At 44.1% G+C, this 24,277-nt stretch overlaps 2 protein-coding genes, 1 long non-coding RNA gene and 1 other non-coding gene across 4 annotated transcripts; 2 read left to right on the forward strand and 2 right to left on the reverse strand.

The window, feature by feature from the left end:
- Positions 1-252: 252 nt before the first annotated feature.
- Positions 253-10,617, reverse strand: LOC116659108. Its single transcript, XR_004314416.1, has 3 exons — positions 10,539-10,617; positions 9,669-9,761; positions 253-3,300 (listed from the first exon to the last, which is right to left on the reverse strand). It is a non-coding gene; the product is annotated as an uncharacterized LOC116659108 (long non-coding RNA).
- Positions 1,629-1,700, reverse strand: TRNAA-AGC. The gene has a single exon. It is a non-coding gene; the product is annotated as a tRNA-Ala (tRNA).
- A 1,462-nt stretch (positions 10,618-12,079) lies between the features above and the next one.
- LOC102510273 (methyl-CpG-binding domain protein 3-like 2B) lies at positions 12,080-15,204 on the forward strand. The gene is made up of 2 exons (XM_006177576.2): positions 12,080-12,121; positions 14,605-15,204. The coding sequence occupies exons 1-2, from the start codon at positions 12,080-12,082 to the stop codon at positions 15,202-15,204; spliced, it is 642 nt and encodes a 213-aa protein (XP_006177638.1).
- Positions 15,205-22,214: 7,010 nt separating this feature from the next.
- Positions 22,215-23,820, forward strand: LOC102510499 (heterogeneous nuclear ribonucleoproteins A2/B1). The gene has a single exon (XM_014553141.2). It carries the CDS (start codon positions 22,331-22,333, stop codon positions 23,360-23,362), a length of 1,032 nt encoding a protein of 343 aa, XP_014408627.1. The 5' UTR covers positions 22,215-22,330; the 3' UTR covers positions 23,363-23,820.
- The last annotated feature ends 457 nt before the right edge of the window (positions 23,821-24,277 follow it).

A 24,277-nucleotide genomic window follows, 5' to 3' on the forward strand; every position in this document is an offset into this window, starting at 1 on the left:
ATGCTGGAGACTTAGATGCTAAATTTTTTTGTATACATATATTTAATTGAAATATAGCCAGTTTACAATGTTGTATCAATTTCTCATGTACAGCATAATGCTTCAGTCATACATGAACATACATATATTCATTTTCTTAATTTTTTTCACTACAAGTTATTACAAGATATTGAATATAGTTCCCTGTGCTGTACAGTATAAACTTGTTTATATACATTAGTTTGGATACAGGGAGGCGTGAACCAACTGAGAGTCAACAACAGCCCACACGTCTCACTTTACCCTTCTATGACTGAAGATGATAGACCTTCCTTCATGTGACCGTAGTGAGGATCAAATGAGGTAACGTTTACCCTTCACGCTCCCTCCAGGATGTCCTTCCCACACCTTCACACCCCTCCAGGATCCCCGTCCTCCAAGAAGCTGGTGCCCCTGCTAGGTGGTAGCCTGAATTGTGCCTCTCTGGGTTTGTTAAATTCAGTAGAAGCCTCTTGGACAACGGAGGCTGGAAAGAGTCTCCCCAGGAAAGAGTCCCAGGGATGCTTCAGTCTCAGGGTGAGCAGGTGGGTGGTGGGCTCTAGGCCCAGAGGGGCCACTTGGACTCCTCAAACTCCTGGCTAAGTGATGTCAGTGCAACTTAGCAGGGGCCCTGGCTCTGCCCCAGATGTGAACAGCACAACAGGTGGGACAGTGGTCATCAGCTTGGTGCACAAGCAAGAGGAAGCACATGAGAACTCTGGTCTCTCCAAAGCACTCCATAGAAGAGGGAAGTGATACTCTGGAAGGGATGACAGGGTTGTGGGGTGGTCCAGACTATGTGTGATGAGATCCAAAGGTTCTAGCCATTGATCTCCAACCTCTCTGGATGCTGCCAACCCTTCCGCTGGGGCCCCTTCTCCCCAGGGAGCTGACAGTGCTGCCTGGAATTGGGTCCTTAAGGTGACTCATCCAGAATCACAAACCCCAGGCACCTCTAGAAGCCCTCGTTATAATCAGAGCCTTGCAGGACGCCACTGCGGTGACCCACCGTAGCTGATGCTGTAGTACCACACAGACCACGTCTTCAGAACCCAGGTGCTCACACTTCCAGCTGCCAGGAAGGCTGTCTGCTGGGGGCTCACACCTGAGTCCCTTTGCCAGCACTCTCCTGGGCTCAAGGGAGCTGCTTTGTCCAAGGTCATATCCCCTCCCTAGGGGCAGCCACATCTGGCAATGGTCCAGGGGTACAAATGCCGGACCCCTGTGCCTAAATGCATGTTATGGGTCCAATTGCAACCTCCTCCCCTCCAAAAGATACATGCAAGTCCTACTCTCCGGACAAGGGGTTGTTGAGCAAGTGACTATGATTTTCCATCCCTTGGGGTGATCAGTGATCACAAGTGTCATGGCTACCACGGCTGTGACCCTGAAGAGATTTCCCCTTCTTCAGAGTGAATACTTGTATAACTGGATTCTAGAAGATCAATTTATGGTTCTGAGTGGGAGGATAAAAGAAGTCAAGTGCTAACTGGCTTAAATGTCTAACTGGTGATGATTGGTTTCAGAAGGTGGACATATGTTAGCCATCAGGGGAGTCATTTTTTTTGGTGGGGGTGAGGAAATTAGGTTTACTTATTTAATTTTAAAAATGGAGGTACTGGGGATTGAACCCAGGACCTCATGCATGCTAAGCACGCGCTCTACCACTGAGCTATACCTCCCCCCTGTCCCAGGGGAGTCATTTGGATAAGAGCTTGAAGTCACGAGGAGATGAACAGATGATCCTGCTGGCCAGCGCCAACATACAGTTCACTGCAATCATTAACTGTTCTTGCTTTGTTATCTGGGTTGTGAGCAATGAAATGAGCCTGAAATGCAGATGCTTCCCATACTCTGTAACCAGTTTTCAGGGCTCGCTGACACCACATCCTAGGATCCCAGATTCTTTTTCAGCCACCCCACGTCCATTAGGACCACCTGTTACCAAAATGTGACTTCACCTCCCTCACACTGATGCCTGTACAGAGCATTTCCATCTCCTGCTCCTGCTCTGCTGCTGCTGTTCTGTAAAAGTCAGTGCGTGTTCCAGCGCATGGAGTGACGCGGGGGGTGGGAATTTTATTTGGTGCTTTGTAGCTCTGGGTTTGGGTCCTCTGATTAGTTGCTACATATGTTGAAACTCCTCCGTGGGCTAGTTAACCAATGTGTACACTACGTGGAATCAAGATCTGCAGGTTATAAAACAATGTACTGCCTCACTGGTTGTGATCCTTGGTTCTAGGAACAGTTCGGTTTGTTGATGAAACACTGCCATCTTCAGGGACTATTTTGGAATTAAAAAGGACACTCCAGAGATGTTTTTGTTGTCAGCCTTTGGAAAAATGGATCAAAGTAGCAGAAAATCATAATTCAGATGGGCCAGTGGGGTTACAAAATCAAGATGAGGAGGAATATTTCAGATGTTGTTTGGGTTCTCTCTCTCTCATAGTGGAATGGTTAAGAGTACAGATTCTGAAGTGAGACTGTCAGCTTTTTAATCTTTTAGGAGCTGTGTGACCTTGAGTAAGTCACTTAACCTCTCTGTGCCTTCATGTCAGTTTTCTCATCTGAAAAATAGCGCCGTAACTTAGGTTCTTTGAAAAGCAGACACTAAAACAGAATCGGATGTGTGGATAAGGGGAGAGGGAGCAGGAGTAGCTCTCAGGACCGTTCTGAGAAAGTCTCCATAAAGCCGATGGGGGCACCCAGAGCACAGAATTCTTGTGAGAGGAGCCCTGCCTTGGTGAGAAATGACCTGGCTCTGGTACTCCCATCCCTCAAGCTCGGGCATTGGTTGGGAACAGCCCAGGGACAACATGGCTTTGGCGTGAACCTCCAGCAGGTCTGAAGATGCGGCAGCTGGAGGTGGTCAGTTTGTGGTACCCTCCCCTCACCCCATCGGGTGAGATCTGAGCAGTGCACTTCCGTGATGAGCATAAACGGGGGTAACAGTATCTTCTTCATAGAGATGCTGTGAAAGGTGAGTGAGTTAATACCCGAAAGCCCTTCGCACAGCGCCTGGCTATGAAGTGTGAGTTTTTAGGTTTTTCTATTGCACTGGGGAAGCAGTGCATATTCCTAGTTTATTCACTCTTTTTCAGAAGGGAGTTTGCATTTTGATCAAATGCCGAGCCGATGGCTTCTGTCTGTCCCTCCGCATGCTGCTTCACCCTGTACTCTGACCCCAGAAGGCTGACCTACAGTGGATGCAGCAGGGACCCTTGCCCTCTGGCTTTGGTGGGTTCTGACAATGACATTCCTCCTCATCGGCAGGGTGGAGACCTGGCGGGGGGGGGGGGCGGGGTGGAGAGGGAGGAGAATGAGGGCGAGATGGTTATTTTCCTGGTTCACTTCTGGCCCCAGGCTTGGCCTCAGCAGCTTACAACACTCCTTCTTCCCAAGCCGCGTGGCATTTGCAGACTGCCCCTAGCTCCGCTCCACGTCCTGTTCTGTCCAGGATCCAGGCTCGTGGAGAAGTCGGGGAATTAGCAGACAGAGGGGCTGTATATTTAAAAAGCATGTTCCATTTTGGAATGTCTACCTCTGGACTTCCTTCACATTCTCTTAGAAAGACAGACTGTAGGGTGCTCTTCTTTTATATGATCCCCCTCAATTTTTTTTTTAATACATGTTTAACTCAGGTCTGCTAGCTTGACTCTTGCAGAATGGTTACTGTAGGGGCAGCTGGAACAAGAGACAGGGATAATGCCCAGAGGCTCTGAAGAGATGTATTTAGGGTCTGCATGTACTGATCATGTTTTAAAATTTTCCTGTACTTTAGGATGTGTTGATATCTTGCTGATCTGGAAGAGGCACCCTTCCCAGGGCTGGCCAATTCGTAGACGGCGGACAAACCTTCCTGGGAGTGCGCCTCTCATATGCACACCCACCAATCCAGGGTCCATACCCTACCCACCTCTTTTGACTCTCACATGAGTTAATAGTCTCCCTGCTCTCAGTCACCCCAGGGCCGGTATCAGAGAGCAAGGGACCATCCCTACAGCCCAGAGCTCCCAAAAATTATTCAAACTAGCCAGTCCTAATATTGCTTACCCTGCCTTGCCTTTCCCATGGAGACCACAATAAAGGCTCATGCCCATGCTTCCTGCCACTCCTCCTGCCACCTGACCCCCCCGGCGCCTCCCTGTGCTGCCCTGTGTGGCACGGACTACCCCATCCTCTTGGGCACTGTGAGTAATACACTCATCTCTCAAAGGCAGTTGTCTCCACCTTACCAGACCTGATGAAAATGAGACAGGCTGGGACCTGGGGCCTTTTGCTGCAATGCTTGCACCTGGACAAACGTCTCCTCGAGCAACAGAATACAAAGAAACTACAAGGGCCTAAAAATAACTGTGTGCAGCTGGACCAAGTTATGAACAACAAGATACGAAAAGACCAAAAACCCGTCACTTCAGAGGTGCCAGGAGCAAAAGCAAGTCCTGCATGTGATCCCTGCACACAGATCCACCAAGGGGGTGGGCAGATCATCTAAGCCGCCCCTCCAGCCTCGCTCACCTATCTGCCCCTATCCTCACCTCGTTTCAGGGACCAGCTCACTACCCACCCCCTCCAAGGAGCAAGCAAGGGAGCCTGTGACTTGTTTTTGCTCCCTTGTGCTGAGTCCCAACAAAGCCTTGCCTGAATTTCTCGTCTGACCTCTCTTAACAATTTCCATTGATTAAGGAGACCAAGAACCCTGGTCAGTAACAAAAAAAAATACCTGGGCATCACCCAGGTACAGTCATTGGTCTCCCTCCAAAAATGCCATCCATCAGTTCTGTGAGGAACTGGAGATTCCCTTCCTGTCTGCCTACCATTTAGAGTATCAGTGCCACATCCCAGTTTGTCTTCAAACTGAGAGCGTCCTCAGGATGCCCCACTGAACTGCTGGAAACGGCTGCAGATGCTTAGTATTCTCCCTTGTGATTTGGCGTCAGAGATCCCAGCCTGGGGTCTCTGAGGCCAGGATTGTGCCAGTAAGAGAAGAAAAACTGGAGACTTGCCCAGCCTTCTGCTCAGATTTCATTGGCTAGAATAAGTCACATGGCCACGTCCGCTGCAGGGGCTGGGGGTGGCTGGGTCGGATCATCTTTTACAGACATAGGAAGGACTCGTGACTGGTGATACTCCCAATGCCTAGCACGGAGGCCCTCAGTGTAGCCCTGGACATCTAAGGGCATGTCTGACCTATCACTCGTCACTCTCAGGTGGCTAAATGCCATTTGTCATTCCAACAAGGGTGGGTACTGACCTCAAGGGCTGGGCTTGTGAAGCTAGTGCGCTTTTCAGAATCTTTCTTTTGTAATTAAAGCTAGCCAGAGGATGGCTTGGCTGCCTGCTGGCCCCTACTGATTCCAGAGAGGGCCTTCAACCCATCAGTCAGCTTCCTACAAGGGACAGCTCAGGTCCCCTGCAAGTCCTATCCCTTCTAACTGTTCTTCTCCTTTCAGGGCCAACGTCACAACCATTCTCTCAACGTCCAGGAGCCAGAGACCTATTTCCTGGAAGCCACCGAGTGGTTCATGGGACAATTCTCCACTTGAGAATTAGGGTGGATCTGAGCATCTTTGTACCCACAACCTTCCTGCTTGATGAGTAAAACCTGCCCTAGCAAATGTGTATTTTTCTGGTCCATTTATCTCCTTCATTTCTTTAAAATTTTCAAATAACTTTAAGAGATATAATTCAAATGCCATACTGTAATAGAAAAGAACAAATCTGACTCCATATTAGATGTGTTCCTTTGGCTTTAATGCTGTGCTGTTTCCTGGGCTGGTTCTGCACATTTTGTAAAAGACTGTTGCCTATAGCCTGAAATAGACAGGATGGACCATTCTCAAGGCTCTACCTTTAAGGGTATTAAGACGTTTCCATTCACACAAAGATAACAAGTTGCAGAATAAAAAATAACACGTTTTGTTGGAAGTTTACAGGGACACCATGAACTGACCCACGTGAACAGCTGTAAGAACAAAGGATTCCAACACCAAGAAGCTTGCAACAACCACAGTGTCTCCCCTTTTTAGTATAAAAAGAGCCTGACTTCTGACTTGGGGAAGACGGTACTCCAGGACATTAGTCTGCCATCTTTTTAGTCTGCCCGCTTTCCAAATAAAGTCATTATTCCTTGCCCCAACACCTCATCTCCCAATTTATTGGCCTGTCATGCGGTGAGCAGAGCGAGTCTGGATTTAGTAACATGACCACATAAATTCACCCATTTAAAGTGCACAATTCAGTGGCTTTCAGTAGACTCGCAGAAATGCACAGCTATCACCATAGTTCACTGGAGAATATTTGTATCACGACAAATAAGCCCACTGATGCAGTCCATCAACCTCCCCAGGCTCAGGGCCAGTTGGTTTCCATCCCACATTCCTTACACAGTGTTCCTCCAGTGTGACTTCTCACATAGATCTTAAGGGGTGAGCGTTCTCTCAAGGGTTTTCCATTCTGATGGTAGTTGTAGGGTTTTCTCTTGGTGTGAACCATTCTGATTCACCAGAGATATCACAGAACTGCATTCCTCCTGTTTCTCCCCAGTAGGCAATTTTTTGCATGTGTGCACAAAAACATTCTGAGTTGAGTTGAAGGTTTCACCACATAGACCGCATTTATAAGGTTTCTCTCCAGAGTAAGTTAACATGTGGGTTACAGAATGCCACTCCATACTGATTAAATTGGGAGGGTGAAGGTCTGAAGAGAGCTTTTCTTCACTGAGTCATGACCAGCCTCCAAGATGGTTCCCAGTGATCTCTTCCTACTAGTATTCATAACTTGTGTGGGCCCCTTCCACACTGAGTCAGGATCTTTCTGGGTGGCCAACACCATACAGATGAAGAAAGAATATATCCTTCTGAGGTTAGGTCATAAAAGACATCACGGCTTCTGCATCGCCTTTTCTGGATCATTTACCTGCCGCCATATTGTAAAGACCCTCGGCACTGTGGAGAGGCCTACATGGTGAGGAACTGCAGGTCCCATGCCAACCACTGGCTCTAGCTGGTCAGGCACGTGAGGTAAGCTGTCTTCAGAAGGGACCCTTCAGTCCTAAAGACTTCTGACGAGCACAGTTCTAGGTGGCACCTTGACTGCAACCTCATGAGAGCCTGAGCTAGAACTACGTAGCCAAAATGCTTCTGAACTCCTGACCTACATGAACTGTGGGATAATAAATGCCTGCTGTTTTTAAACCACTAAGTTTTGGGGCCAATTTGTTACAACAGACAATTTACACATCCAGTGAGAGTTCCCAAGGTGTCTGAGGGATGAGAAGTCAGCAAAGGCTCCCCCAGAGTTACTGCAGCCGTATCTACCTATTATGGATTTTCTTGTGCACAGACAGGTAAGAGTTACTACTGAAAGCCCTTCCACAACGATTACACTCACAGGGTTTTGCTCCAGTGGGAGCTCTCACGTGTTTCTTACGAGATGACAGACTATTAAAGGCTTTCCCACAGTTACTACGTCCATAGAGTTTCTTGCACTGTGTATTCTCTCGTGCACTGTAAGAGGAAAGCTACTGCTGAAGGGTTTTCCACACTGGTTACACTCATAGGTTTTTCTCCAGTATGAGTTCTCATGTGCTGTGTCAGATGTGAGCTCTTCCTAAAGGTTTTCCCACAAGCACTGCACTCGTAAGGCTTCTCTCCTGTATGAATTCTACTGTGCACAGTGAGGGAGGAGCTCACGCTGAAGGCCTGGCCACACTGATCTCATTCATAATGACTCTCCCCAATATGAACTCTTGTGCCTTTTGAGGATACATCTAGTGCAGAACACATGAAAACACTCGTTACCTTCTTAAGGTTTTTCTCCAGTGTGCCAGAACCTTCTAGCTAAGCTGCTCCTGAATTTCTGAACTACACAAACTGTGAGCGATGATATGTGATTTTTGTTGTTTTGAGGGACTAAGGCTTGGGATAATTTTTTATGCAGTAATTAAATAATGAATAAATCAGGGGGGTAGGGGTATAGCTCAGTGGTGGAACACGTGCTTAGCATGCATGAGGTCCTGGGCCAGGCTCTGCAGCTCTGCTCTGTGTTCCATCCCGCCCACATTTAGGAGCTGTACACTATCAGTTATGTCTAGTCCCCCCTCTCTTCAAGCTCTCCCACTCCACCAGACTTCCTCACACCATTTAAACCCAACGTAGTATTTTCAGCAGCGAAATAAATCTACCCCAAGAGCACAGCTTTCTTCCCATTTATCACCCAGTCTCCCTCATCACAGCCAGTTTTTTCACTCGGTCTCATTTTCTCCCCTCCTGCTCACTCTACATGGCACATTCTGGTTTCTACCACTAACATTTCAAGGACAATGCCTTTGGTGGAATCACTGAGATCTTATTCACAGAAACAGAGATGCATGTTGCAACCACACTGATGCTATTTCTTATCTACCAGATCAAGAAATGCAGAGAGGATAAAACAAATGAATGTAAATGGTAACCAATAAGGGCAGAAGAATAACTGAGGAGACGAGAATTGAATTTAGATTCCCCTAGACATGACTTTTTATATAGTTTTGACTTTGGAACCATATTTTAAAAACACAACTGCAATCCTTCCCACTGAAAACAAATAACCAAATGAGCCTAACTGCACATCAACTTGGAAACATGATCACAACACAGTTCGGAAAAAAATGCTTTCGTATGACGATTAAAACAAAGTATATTGCCAATTCTGCCAGTTTCCTATTGATGGACATTTGAGTTGTTTCTCATCTTTTGCTGTTGGAAATAATCCTCCCATGCATAACCTCATGTGTATATGTTGTTTTGTATTTTGGGAGGTTTACATTCAGAGCATATTTCCAGAAGCGAGACTGCTAGGAAAGAACAGCAAAGCTTCGGAGAGTAGTTTGTTACATACACTGATGGAGAATACCACCAAGTAAACAGATTAGTGTTATTAGGAACCAACATTTTTAATATAACACATGAGAGATTAATATGAAATCAAAGAAGATAAGGAAAAAACCCACTGTAAAGTTAAATTTGAGTGAGAAATATGCTAAACTTATGGTTTAAAAAAATGTGTATTTCCTAGCTATATCCAGTGAAAGGTCCTAAAAGCCATGATACTCCAGATGCGCTTAGCACACCCAGTGTCTAGATTTTGGTTTCTAACACTATTCACAGTTAAAAAGAGCAAAGTACTCTATGCACTAACAATGGAAAAATCTTCAGTATATGTTAAGCCAAAAAAAAAAAAAAAAAAAAAGCAAGGCAAGGAAAAATGCATACAGTTCCACAATGTTTTGTGTAAGTAAAGTGGAAATGATAATATATTTGCTTGCTTGCGTTTACTTAAAGAAAACCTGTAAGGTTAAAAATGCATGGTAAGCCAATAAAAGTAATTACCCATAGGTGGCTAAGAATAGAATGCACGAACAGGTGAGGGCAAGACTTCGTAAGGTAAACCTTTTATATCATCTTAGTTTTGAACCAACTGCAAAGAAAAGTTTTAATCAAAATTTTAAACATTTGAATATTTTATAAGGACATTGAGTAATTTAATTTTTAGCCCCAGACTCTTAGCGACTCCTTGTGTTTTCAACCTGAGCACGGTAAGGCCCCTGAGCAGTTCCGCACAGCTGAAGCTGCTGGAACCTGATCTTACAAGTTCCATACACTACTCACCTGGTCACACAGAAATCCACAGATCACCCAGGACACATGGACCTTTAAGGCCGTTGTCAACAGAAACTTTAGATCCAGAGATGCTTTTCTTGTCTGTGGGGGGAAAAAAGTACAAATATTGCTTCTGAGGCTTTTAATAGGGTGTAATACAATTACTGGATAGAAAAACCACCCCATTCAGCTTTTGTGCGTGTGTATTTACTGATTTAACTGTTGGACGTGGCTAGCTTTTGCTGAATTCTATCCAGCCATCTGCTCCCCAAATGGGACAAAAAGCTTCACACTGTGTGCATTTGATTAGCTCAGCTCATTTGGCTGGACAGAGATTTTATGGCGACTCGAGACACTTTAAAAACGACTTGTCACTTACGGGCCCTACAAGTGACAGCTGAATTGTAGACGATTTCCACAGTTCATTCAAAACTTCAGAGATTTTAAGACCCTTGAGCAGGGTTTCCCAACCGGGGCACTGCTGACATTCGAGGCTGGAAAATTCCTTGTCATGGGGGCCGTCCTGTACATTACAGGAGGTTGAACAGCGTCCCGGGCCACCACCCCCAGGTGCCAGCACACCTCTCTCTCCCTCCCAGGTGGTGACAACCTAGAGCATCTTCGGACGTGGCCAAAAGCACCCTGGGGTTGTGGGAAGGGTGGCCCCCAGGTGAGAGTGATGCGGGGGACTCTGAGGAGGGGGCAGCGTGAAAACATAAGTTTCCCAGGCCGAGGAAACGATGCGAAGCCCCTAGGGAGGAAAAGGGGCTCCCGAGAGGGACGTTGGGACGCGAGAGCCCGTGACTAGGGACTGCCCGCCGTCCACGCCCGCCCACCCCGCCCCGGACTCCCCCGAGCCCCTGCCCTCCCGCCGCTCACCGAGTCCCGCGCGTCACGCGGGCTTCCGCCCCGACGTGCTGACCGGCCTGGACTCCCCGCCGTAGGCAAGACTCCGCCCCCTCCCCGCCCCCGCCGCGCCGCATTTCCGCTTCCGGTCTCGGGCTGCCGGGCGGAGATGGGGATCTTCGGGCTTTCCCACCTGAGTCTGCCGGCGGGGGCAGCGGCCGCGCACCCTAGCCTCCGGCCGAGGGCTTTTCGTTTGCTTACTTTGTGCAAACTTGGGCGGGAGCCGGATCTGCCTGGGAATGGGGACCAGCATCTGCCTGGGAAGCGGAGGTCGTGGGCGGCGACCGGCCCGGGGGCGGCCCCTGGAGCTGGGGGAGTGGCTCTCCGGGGGCGGGGCTGTGAGCGGGTAGCGAGTTTGCTGGGCGAACACGTGGCAAGAATAAGGCTAGACTGGCATGTGCGAAGGGCTGGGGCTCAGTTCTACACAGAACGTCGGAGGGAAACTTACACGGTGCAAACATTAAAAAAAGCCAAGTGCCTATACTGCTGTAAGATAAAGTGGATTTCAGATCAAAGAAAATTACAAGTGACAAAGTGGGATGTTATATCATGAAAAAAGGGTCAATCCACCACGAAGACAGTAGTTACAACACAGCATCTATATATGTATTAAAAACTGATATTACTGAAAGGACAAGTAGACAAATCCAAAATTATAGTTGGGAACTTCCACGCCCCTCTCAACATCTCCCTCAGCAGTTGATAGTACTGTTAGACAAAGTGAGAATAGGTAAGTACCGAACAATCCATCAAACAACAGTATCTACTGACGTTTATAAGACACACAGTTGACGTAATGGATACTCTGCCCAACAGCACCAGAATACACACTCAAATCAAGCACCATGGAATATTCACTAAGATAGACCATATTCTGGGTCATGAAATAAACATAAACACATTTAAAAGAATTGAAATCAAACAGAGTATGTTCTCTGACCATCCTTCAAGTCAATTTTGTTTGGAAAATCACCAAACAATTGGAAATTTACACATTTTTAAAAAATCCATAGTTCTGATAGGACCTCTCAAAGGAAATATAAATAGAGCTAAGTGAAAATGAAAATACAACATCAAAATTTGTGAGATGCATAACTTTCATAACTTTTTGTGGAAGACATCCATACTGAGTGAAAAAGGAAACATTAATATACGCATGACTGGGACATTGTGCTGTACACCAGAAATTGTTACTGTACATCAATAAAAAAGGAAACAGTAAAGTTTTGATAGAAAGTGCAAATAGCACCTCTATTCACAAATGGATTACATTTTTTCATCTAGGACAGCATGCCACAGTGTCAACAGCCCCATATTTTTGTGCTTGTGTATAAAGATTTAGAAACCTCTCCAATCCCTTTGATCTGAGATAGGGTGTCTCCTCTGGATTATCCACCGATTGGATTATCTACCCTCTTCCTCTATAAAAGGGGAATAAGAGGCTGAAGTCAATGCACTTTCCAGCAAACCACAGACTGCATCACAGGAGTGGGTCAGAAGACAACTCTTGGAAGATGGGGGAACCTACATCGACCTTTCCAAGCCAGCCTCTTCTGGTGAGTGTGGAATCCAAACTGATGACAAGAGTGTCCGGTTGTATGCTTTTTTCCTTCTGTAAAATCTCTTTAAGTTAGTGGACTTTGGCTCTTAAAACAAGCAGTAACCTCATTGCACGTTATTTCCTAGGTGTTAATATTTGTTAAGAAATAATTCAAGATTTTGTATATTTTTATATATGCTGCTTTCTTGGGATAGTAGATAAAATATTTTTAAACCCAAGTCACTATGTAGTGGGAGTAGTATTTGGTCCTAGGGTGTTTAAATTATTTTCCTTCACAGAAAATTCTTTACCCACAATGTGCTTGGTCTTTTTTTTTTTTTTCTTCCTTCTTTTATAAAAATTCTGTTCTCTGCTTCAGATATGTCATCAGTTAGGCTTTCCCCAATCTCATCATCATTAATAATTGTAGTTAATTTCTTTCTCCCTTCTTCCTTCTCTTCCTCCGTATCTCCCTCTGCCACTGTCTCTGTGTTGATCTTACTGTTTATCATAGCACTTAACTATACCCAACACTATTAGACATTCCTTAGTCTATAACCCTTTTCTCTTATCAAGAGTAAAATAGTCTGGGGCAATGACTTTGTTAAGTTATATTCTGAGTGGGGAGTTTTAGTGCACTACTTGGCATATATGATAGGTGATCTATAAATGGGAGGATCAAGTGATTTTCCCTCCAAACTAGAACATCTTGAGTAATAAAAGGGGTAGTATTAATAACAGCAGGACAACTGGAATAAAATGTGATTTATGCTTTTCTATTTTATAAAATATCTTCTGTAGACAGAAATGTGCGATTTAAAAGGAAGGTGCACTGATTAGGTTTACATTTTAAATAGATTATTGTGAAGAGTCTTAGAGTGGATTACAGAGAGGAAGGATTTGAAATCTTAGGAATAATTTCTTGCAGTCTACCAGAAAAGAGATGAAATCATTTAATATTGGTAGTTCTGTATATTTATTTGAAAAATTTGGAAAGTATTTTTTGGAGTTTGAATAACTTCTCTCAGAAAAGATATCTGAGCTCCTTCAGCCGTGAAAGTGATGTGACTGCATCAGTGTAAACATTCAGTTCCTCATGTGTCCTCTCGAGTACCCGACTTAGTCAGGAAGACATAGAAAATAAATAGATAATACTACAAATCAAATTAAAAATTGAAAAAAGTTAACACAGTGAAAATGTAATGTTAATTCGATGCTGGATCAGGAAAGGTCATTCTGTGGAAATGGCATTTTTTAGGTCAAATGAAAGGTGTGCAAGAATTATTCAAAATTTGAGAAACTTCAGGTGGATTCAGGAAGGCAAATGGATGATTAATTGGAATAAGAGTGTGGGAAGGTAGGGTGTCCAGAATGCCATTCAGGGGCAGATGGGATATTAGTACCAAAAAATGAGTTTAGGGGACACTGAGATAAGCATGATTGATTTGGGGAACCACCCGGTTCAACATGGGACTTGGTCACTGATTGGTGAGTTGAGTCATTGATTTTATCAACGATATGGTGAGTGGGCAGAGGGATACTTGGATTTTATGATTAAAGCCAGGTCGGTGCCGATTCTGTGTGCGTTTCTAGTTCATTGATGATATTTGGAGCCAGGGAGATGGATGGGATTGTCTAGAGGAAGGTATAGATCTGGAACAGATGTGTGAGCAGGACCGACTTCTAAGGAGCATTGGTTGTTGTGTTAAGTGAGATGGTAGAGCCCAGACTGACAGAGAGGAGGAGGAGCAGGGAAGGAAGGGAGTCAGAGGAGTAAAAATGACTGTTTACAGAGGAGTTCTTTGTGCTTAAATGGAACTGTGTGATGGAAATATGGATTTTCTAAGTTGCTTTAGGAGCAGGAGAATATTTGAGTGAAGGTGGGACTTGGGTGTGAAAATGAGTTTAAGGGCTGAGAGGTACACGATTTTGCTGGAGATGAGGCACTAAAGGACGATGAAAACTAAGTGATTGTGTGTCTTAAAGCAAAGTGAAAGGGAGATACTGAAAAGTTTAATATCTTGGGATACAAATGATACTGTGATCCCTCTGTCCAAATTATGGTGGGTAAGGGATACCAGCATGTGTGTGGTTGACAGTGACAGAGATGGGAAGAGGAGAACATCCTCAAAGGAGGCTGGTGGAGGGGCAAGAGTCTGGAATTGGTGCTAGGGAGTGACCTTGAGCTTTCTGTCCTTGACGCATATCTGCTCGATGCCCCAGTTCTCAACGTGTGATGCCTGTACCAGCAGTGTCACCATCAGCTGGGAACACAGAAATGCAAATTGTTGTCCCCACGCTGGACTCACTTGGGTTGAGATCCAGAAATCTGAGTTTTAAGAGCCCTCCAAATGACTGTGATGCACAGATCAGTTCAAGACCCATTTCTCCAGGGAGAGAGAAGGGTGGTTATCCAATGAGCTAAGAACATTCTCCTTGACTGGCAGTCATTCCACCCCCAATTTTATTCAAATTTTACATTTCACTTTGTTTTCAAAGGGGAAGCTCAGAAGAAGTCTGATGCCCCAGATGTTGGAGAAGAAAAGAAAAGTCCATTTAGCCAGAGCCAAGTGGAGACAACGGGACAGAGCTGCGTTTCCAATGAGGCTGACCAGCTGCATTTTCAAGAGCCCGGTCACAAGGGTTACCTCCCATCCTGGCAATGTGGTCAAGTGCAGGAAGTGGGAGGAGACCTTGGAGAAACCCCAGCAAGTCTGTGCATACAGGAGACTGCAGGGACTCCAGGCCTGCAGCCCTGAAGGAGAACCTTTCAGCACTTTGGAAAGCTCCTCAAGTATCTTAGAAATAATCGCAGCGGGTGTGGCAGGTGAATCCCTGGGTGACGCTGGCGCAGGGTCTCTGCCCACCAGCCCTGAGCCCATCACTGTCCAGTCTTCAGATGGGTCAGAGACGGTCCCAGGATTGGATCTTTTCCTCCCGCAGCCCCTGTGCCGACAACCAGTCACATATGCAGATATTCGCCGACAGTCTCGGAAAGTGAAGAAAGCAAGGGAGAGACTGGCTGTGGCCTTGAGGGCAGACAGGCTCGCCAGGGAGATGGAGAGAGCCAGGAGCCCAAAAGAAGGTCCTGAGAACTAGGTGAAAAGTAGAAGGTCATCCTGAAGTAGCCGAGTGGTGTGACCCCTGTGAAGGTTGGATGTCAACCCTGCTTCCTGCTCTGGACCAAGATGCTCTGTGATATTAACATTATACTCTACTGAACTCTTGTGTTTGACAAATATGGGAAGAGTAAAGGGTCTTGTGTTAAGAGATGGGGTTTCATGTGACAAGAAAAAGATTTTTGCTGTCCTCAATTTCTGTTTATCATGACTTTTTTATTGAAGCCTATGGAGGTAACCTAGCCTGAGGGATTCTTTAGTGTTTTTAGTATAATATTTGCTTACATTAATTACACTCAAGGAGGAAATGATACTTACTCTAAAGAGATTATTTTTTTTAATATTAAATTGAGAAAAATCTTATTTTATTAAGCTTGCTTTTGCTTCTCATTCTGACATGAGTTACAACCTTTTTTTTTTTTTTTTGGTCATTGTTGTGCCAAATGCTAAATCAGGTATAAGACATTTTAATGTAATTCAATTAGCACTTAAGCTATGTGTTACATCCTTATCTATTACCTAAAAATTTCCTGGTTGATTTTTTAAAAGAGATTTGACCTTCAATCCTTAAGAAGGAACATATTCTTTGGAAATATTTTATGCTGCAAATGACTTGCCAGCAAACTTATTGCCTTTGCCCTGAAGTAGGTCCTGAGTCACCAAAACTTGTCCACCTCACAGTGTGGGGTACATCGTAATTTGTAGTTATTCAATAAACACAACATTGCTTGTTAATAAACAGTTCATTTTATTTGTAAACCATTTGTTCAATAGATGTCTTAATTAATCATTTGTGCCAAACACATAAATGGTGGAATAAAGGTGTTGTGTTACAGAAGTCAGAGGGGAAGACTGTTTCACTAGATCAAGAAGGAAAGAGTATGATGTAGGTTAGGAAAAATCTGGCATTTTTTGGATTTCCTTGAACACTTTTGATGGAGCAGTTTTATCAGTGGTGGAGAAGGGAAGGCTGATTACAGAGGGCCAAAGAGTGACTGAGAACAGAAGGGCAGAACGTGCGTTGAGTCCTCAGCTGTGCCTTGGGGCCCCTAACCACGGGCTCTGGGTTTAACTGAGTGACAGGTCCCTCCCAGAGCCCACAGCGTTGGTGTGGGGCCGACTCCATCCCAGGACCAGGACAGATTCCAGCTCTTCAGTGTGAGGTAATCTGCATATTCCAACCCCAGTGTCCTGGGACAGGGGATGTCACATGGCCCTGTCTGGTCCCACAGGGACCAGCAACACGGTTCTTTATGGAACAGGAGGTGGAGCCGGGTATATGCTTGGTTCTCATCTGCCAGACCTGGAGTTCTGGGGAGTGGAGCTGTGTGAGGTCACAGCATAGGTGGGGCGGCCTGGGTTTGAGGCCAAGCAGGAGGAGAGCAAGATGGGTGTGGGCAGGGAGGAGGGTCAGGACAAGACCTGCCCCCTCTGTGCACTGTGTGTATCTGTGCCTGGACACAGTCTACTCCCCAAGTCCGGTTAACAGGAGCTGATTTCTTCCCTCATTGAGTCCTCTCTTCTCTCCTCTCATGTTCTACTAAGTCATTTTATCCTATGTTAATTTTAGTTGGATTTTCTGTTCCCATGCATTAGAAGGATTGCTGAGCGCCTCCCAGATGTGACCTATGATTTCCGGGAGTTAGTGGAAAAATGCAGGTGTTCAGGTGTGATTACTGCGGACCTGAGGAATTTAAATGATGGCATCTGTCCTGTCAGCGATGTCAGGCTATCCATAAGATGGGCCCCCTGGTCATTAGGATTTTATAGACAAAGTCCTATCAGGTTTTGATGGTTTGAGTGAGAATAAATGGGCAGTCCCACATCTGACTGACAGTTTTTCAACAGCAGAGAACCCTCCCACGCTTCTTCCAGCTCCTGGAAGCGCCTGCATTCCTTGGCTTGTGACAGCGTAGCTCCAACCTCCACCTCCATCTCCACAGTCTTCTTGCCTCCACGTCTCCATGTCCTCTTCTTAGAGGGACACCAGTCATTCAGTTTAGTCCCAACCCTCAACCCAGGATAACTTCATCTTCACTTCTTTAATCAGATCTGCAAAGACTCTATTTCTCCCTGTGTTTTCAGGCAGTTTTTCTTGCCTCCTGTTTCCCTCTGCCTGCCTGACAATCCCATCTGCCCTCAGGATCACAGTCAGGCCCTCCTGTGCTTTTTTCACTTCCCACGTGGCTTCTGATCTCCGTTACCTGCAGTAGTTACTCGTTGCCTGTAGAGGGGCTGTAAGAGACCCAGACCAATTTCTGCACTCATCTCTGCCCAACACAGACACCGCCCAGTGGAGTCACGGCTGGTGTGCAGACCCCCGTCCACCCCCAGCTTGGTCCAGGGATTCGCCTGGACCACCCAGTGCAAATGCTTTTAAGGTACTTGCGAAATCCAAAGGACTTTCAAGTTCTCCTTCACTGCTGCAAGCCTGGAGGCCCTGCCATCTCCTGTTCCCGCAGACCTGCTGGGGCTCCCCCAAGCTCTCCTCCCATTGACTGTCCCTGACCTACTGTCAGGATGGAAAATTATTCTAGCGACTGAACTCTGAAATAGGCAGCTGGTCAGCCTTACAGGGTGTGGAGAGTTTAAACCAGTTTTCTGCTTGGCCTCAGTTTCATGGTCTCCTCTCTAAAGCTGGGGTATATTTTCTGAGCTTTCCCATTAAAAGCAAAAGAAGTGTGAAATTTGAATAAAATATGGGACAAAGTCTGCCGCCCACAGAGAATGTTCTCAGCTCATCTGGATAGTCTACCCTCCTCTCCCTGGAGAAATGTGTCTCAAATTATAGAGTGCATCGCAATCATCTGAAGGGTTTTTTTCCTTTTTATTGAAGTATAGTTGGTTGATGATGTTGTGTTAGTTTCTGGTGTACAGCATAGTGGTTCAGTTACATGTATATTTTGTTTTATAGTCTTTTTCATTGTAGGTGATTGTAAGGTATTTAATAGAGTTCACCGTGCTATACTGTAGGATCTTGTTGTTTATTTTATATATAGTGGAGGGTTTTAAAAACTCAGATTGTAGACCTCAGCCCAAGTAGGTCTGGGGTGGGGATGGAGAACTTTCATTTCTAAGTGGTTCCCAGGTGATGCTGAAGCAGCGGCAGGTACCAGCATCACACGTGGAGAATGGGATTCTGGGATGTCAAGCTGATGTGTGACAAGGACAGAAAAGTGAAGGTCATTACCCAGTGCCAAATCCAGACCCGTTTATGTAATAAACTATTCAAACACTTAACCTTTACTTCCTGAGATATTTAAAATCCATCTACTTAACTACACTTATGCAAAGATAATCATTTTTGAGTGATAGACTGCAGTAAGTTGCAATGACAGTTTAGATCCCAAATTCTTTCTGCTTGTAATCCAATCATGAGATTCTAATCACAGTGATCTGTTTAAAATGAATACCTGATGGTTCACTGTAATTTTTCAGTCCTTCATTTTTGTCTTCAGCAGATATTTATCCTGTTTTCCTGTTCTAATGATTAACACTATCTTCTTTGCTCCCCATTGTGTCCCAGTTTGGAGAGAAAAATCATTTGGTCACTCTATTTATAGACCACCTACTATGTGCAAAGCTCTGGTATAAAATCTTTGATCCAGAAATCAACTGCCCTCTAATTTAATCTTCATAAGAGGAAAGAGACAATAAATAGAGTAAAAAGTTTATAACCTGTTGTATAGAAATCACTGCTGTGATCAACGGTAAGGCAGAGAGAGAGAGTCAGAGTTAGTTTGAGCATGAGCGTCTATTCATTTTTGTGTGTTTTTTGCATGTTCATGTGCACCAGCTGCCACGGTAGGATGGATTGCCTCCTTCAAGGGTGTGGGGGAGACGCCTATGCCTTGGAAAATTTCCTCCAGATGCACTTTTCTTACTTGAATAATGTGTATCAGTCAGGGTTCTCCAGAGAAACAGAGCCAACACGATGTAAAGCATACAGAAGAGGAGACTTATTTAGGAGTTCACTCACGTGGTTGTGAGGCTGCGAAGTCCCACAATCTGCCACCTGCAAGCCGGAGAAGCAGAAAAGCCAGTGGTGTAATTCAGTCTGAGTCCAAAGGCCTGAGAGCCAGGAGCTCTGAGTCCAAGGGCAGGAACAGATGGACATCCCAGCTCCGGAAGAGAGGATGGATTCACTCTTCCTTGACCTTTTTTCTTTTTTTTTTTCCATTTGGGCCCTCAGCAGATTGGATAACGTCCACCCACACTGGTGAGGGTGGATCTCTTAACTCAGTCTATAGAATCAAATGCTAATTTATTCCAGAAACACCCTAAAGAACACACCCAGAAATAATTCTGAACCGGCTGCCTGGGTATCCCTTAGCCCAGTGACACTGTCACATATAATAAATATCACACAAAGTATAATTTTATTTCAAACATTCTATAACCAGCATCAACATTGCCCCAAATAAAGATGTCTTAGAAATACTTAAAATGAAACATTTCATTGTTAGCAGCCTTGAATAAGATAACATACTAGAGAGAATTATTAAGTTCCAAAGAAAAATAATTTCAGATCGAAAACCAGGAACACAGGAAGGGATAAAGAATAAAGGGAAAAGATAATTTAGACATAAATATAAATGAATTTTTTGGAAAAAAGGCAATTCTAGAAATAATCTCTTGAAGATAAAAATACATGTATTTTATATATTATATATTTATGTGTACAAATATATATGGAACTAGAATGCATGAAACAGGGGAGGGAAATAGCTCTGTGGTAAAGCATGGTCCTGGGTTCAATCCCCAGTACCTCCATTAAAAAAAAAACGTAGAAAAGTCAGGAACATTAAAATGGAATTGAAAGTGTTCTAAGGTATTAGCCTTCGGGAAAGGTAGTAAAAGTGATTATCTGTGTTCAACTACATCGAATCAAGGCTTTACAAGCTAATCACCATCACTAATGTAACTACACCAAGATTTGTGTATAATTTCAAATAAGATGACAGAGGGAAAATGAAATAATGAAAGAATTAAATCATAATGAGGTGAAGAGAGTTAATAGACTATCTAGGTCAAAGGGCAAAGAAAGAATAAAATGGGTGAGATCATCTCAAATTTACCGGTGATTTGGTGTCACGTGAATGCATGAAACACTAATTTCTTTTGAACGGCTGTGTGTGATATAGACGTTGCAGATTTGTTAATAAAAATTTGGGCATTCTGTTACTGATAAACATTTAAACGGTCTCCATTTTATTCTGTTAAAATATAAGTTGTATGGATATTTTTGTATATAGAAACTTCCATTCTTATTTTTGTAGAATGTATCCACACTGAGTGAAGGAAAACATTAAAATATTGGCAGACACTGCAAATACCACTCCCATACACAAATGTATTAAATTTTTTCATCTACGTCAGTATCTGACCATGTTGGTAGCCTCAAGTTCTTGTGTTTGTGTATAAAGACTTAGGGACCTCTCCAATCCCATCAATCTGAGACAGGGTGTGTCCTTTGGATTATCCACCGATTGGGTTACCCACCCTTTTCCGATATAAAGGGGGAACAGAGGCAGAAGTCACTTCATTTTCTAGCAAGCTCAGGCTCTCTGCATCTCAGGAGTGGGTCAGAGGACAGCCCTTTGAACGTAGGGGAAGCTGCATCCGCCTGTTTTCCAAGCCAAACTCTTCTGGTGAGTGTGGAATCCATACTGATGGCAAGAGAGCCCATTTGTATCCTTTTTTTCTCTTTTGGGGGGGGTGGTGTAAAAATCTCTTTGAGCTAGCTTTTAAAACAAGAAGCTATCTTATTGAAAGCTATTTACATAGTGTTAGTATTAAGAAATATTCAAGGGTTTGTATATTTTTGTGTATGACACTTTTTGGGATAATAGGCCAGAGTTTTAAAAAATTATTTAACAAAATCACTATTTGTGGAAGTAGTAATTGACTGTGCTGTTTAAATAACTGTCTCTGAAAAGCTCTTTACCCACAATGTGCTCGGTCTTTTTTTTCTTTTTTTCAAAATTCTGTTTTCTGCTTCAAATATGTCATCAGTTAAGACGTTCCGCAATTTCTTCATCAATAATTGTTGTTTATTTCTTTCTCCCTTCTTCCTTCTCTTCCTTCATATCTCCCTCTTTCTCTCTGTCTCTGTGTTGGTCTTACTGGTTATCACAGCACTCAATTGTACCTAACACTATATTAGACATTCTTTAGTCTGTAACCCCTTCCTCTCATCAAAACTGAAATAACATGGGGCACTGTTTTTGTTAAATTCAGAATCCTGGGTTTCATTTCACAACTTGGCATATAGTAGGTGCTCTGTAAATGGGAGAATCAAGTAATTTTCCTCCCAAACTGAGACGTCTTGAGTAACGAAAGAGGTAGTATTAATAATTGTGGCGGGACAACAGGAATAAAACAAGATTTTTAGTTTCTTCCTTTAAAAATAGCGTCTGAAGACAGAAATGAGAGATTTAAAAGAAAGGGTGCACTGATTTGATTTACATTTTAACCAGATCATTGTGAACAGAGTCTTAGAGTGGATTACAGAGAGAAAGGATTTGAAATTATAGTGACAACTGCAGTCTACCACAAGAGATTATATCATTGTATGACTCTAGTTGAATGAATTTATTAGAAAAATTCAGAAAGTATTTATTTTTTGGAGTTTGACTAGTTTCAAAAAACATATCTGAGCACCTTCTAAGGGCAAAGTGAATAAATGAGTGTCAGTGTAAAAGCACTGAAGTCCACGTTAGTCTTCCCGTCACTAAGGATCCAACTTAGTGAGAAAAATAATATAAAAAAACAGATAATAATACACATACGTGAACTGAAAAAATTAACAGAGAAAATGTAATACTGATTTTGATGACTGTATCAGGAAGGTCACTCTGTGGAACGGTGTTTTGCAGGAAAACTGAAAGGAGCTCGAGACTGATTCAAGGGCGGCCGCGGCGGCAGAGGCAGGAGCAGCAGCGCCGGGTTCCCCCGCAGGCGCTTCCCGCAGGCGCCGCTCCCGGACCAGCGGACGGCCTCGCCGCAGGGCGGGGGCCGGTTCGTCTGCCTTCATCTCGCGAGATCTCCCTTGTCCGCCCCAGCGGCGAGGAGTCGGAAATCTCGCGGAAGCCACAGGGTCCGCGATGGAGCCGACTTTGAGATCGGCCGCTGTGAAGGGGGACACGAGAGAAAAGGAACAACTCCGGAAACTCTTTATTGGTCGCTTGAGCTCCGAAACCACAGAAGAAAGTCTGAGGAACTACTACCAGCAGTGGGGGAACCTTGCAGACTGCGTGGTAATGAGGGATCCTGCAAGCAAACGATCCAGAGGATTTGGTTTCGTGACCTTCTCCTCCACGGCCGAGGTCGATGCCGCCATGGCTGCCAGACCCCATTCAATTGATGGGAGAGTGGTGGACCCCAAACGTGCTATTGCAAGAGGGGAGTCTGGAAAGCCGGGGGCTCATGCAGCGGTCAAGAAGCTGTTTGTTGGTGGAATTAAGGAAGATACCGAGGAACATCATCTTAGGGATTACTTTGAGAAATACGGAAAAATTGATAGCATTGAGATAATTACTGATAGGTGGTCTAGAAAGAAAAGAGGCTTTGGATTTGTTACTTTTGATGACCATGACCCCGTGGATAAGATTGTGTTGCAGAAACACCACACCATCAATGGTCATCATGTGGAAGTAGGCAAGGCTTTGTCTAGACAAGAAATGCAGGAAATCCAAAGTTCTAAAAGTGGAAGAGGAGGTAATTTTGGTTTTGGAGATTCTCCTGGTGGTGATGGAAATTTTGGACCAGGACAAGGAAGGAATTTTAGAGGAGGGTTTGATGGACATGGAAGTGGTCCTGGATTTAGGGATGGTTATTATGGTTATGGAGGAGGACCTGGAGGTGGGAGTTTTGGAGGTATCCCCGGCAGTGGAGGAGGAGGAGGACATGGTGGTGGAGGACCTGGATATGACAACCAGGCTGGGGGCTCTGGAGGTGGTTCTGACAGCTATGGAGGTGAAAGTTACGGAAGTGGGAATTACAGTGATTTTGGGAATTATAACCAGCAACCTTGTAATTACGGTCCAATGAAGAATGGGAACTTTGGTGTTGGCAGGAACATGAGGGGACCATATGGTGGAGGAAGTGAGGGTTATGGAGGGAGAAGTGCATATTGAGCTTCTTCCTATTTGCCATGGGCTTCAGTGTATTAATAGGAGAGGATGAGAGCCCAGAGGTCACAGAATGGCTTCAGGTTATGGAAACAACCATGTTAAGGCAACACATCTCACTCATGCATAATTATGCGGTGATGTAGCAGAAGACACAAAAGCAGATGCAGAGAGGCATTTTGTGAATGGGTTGGATTATTTAATAACATTACCTGACCGAGGAGGAAAGATTGTTAGAAAAAAATGCCATTGTGACAGTTTCTTAGGCTCTTAATTGTTTCTTTCTAGGAGTCTCTGTAAGAAGGTAGAAGCATTCTTCTTTTGATAATGTTAAATGTATGCATTTTGGGTGACATGTAAAACTGTTTTAAAGGGTTTTCTCAAAGTTTTGAAAAACTATTAGCCAGAATTATGGTGTAATAAGACATAATGTATTCCTTTAAAAAGTTCATGTGTAGAGTTAAGAAGCAGTTGTACATTTATGATTTAATAAAGTAATTCTAAAAGAAAAACAGTGTAATTTGTCCTTTTTCATTTATAATTTTGCACTTTTTATCTTCAATTTTTTTCTGGTTTTATGGGATATCATTGACATACAACACTATTTAGAGCAGTGCAGTGTAATTACATGACATACATATCATGAAATGATTACCCCAATAACTTTAAGATCCATCATTTCGTATACTAAAAAAAAAAAAAAAAAAAAAAAAAAAAAAAGATGTAAGAAAATGCTTTGTTCCTGAGATGAGAATTAGAGTTTACCTTCTTAACACTTTCATAGATATCATTCAGCAGCGTTAACTGTAGTCATCACATTGTACATTACATCCCTGGTAATTATTCATCTTATAACTGGAAGTTTGTGCCTTTGACAGCCTTCATCCTATTTCTCCTCCCACCAATTCTCCACCTCTGGTA

The sequence above is a fragment of the Camelus ferus genome, chromosome 22 (genome assembly GCF_009834535.1).
Source record: "Camelus ferus isolate YT-003-E chromosome 22, BCGSAC_Cfer_1.0, whole genome shotgun sequence".
NCBI lineage: Eukaryota > Metazoa > Chordata > Mammalia > Artiodactyla > Camelidae > Camelus > Camelus ferus.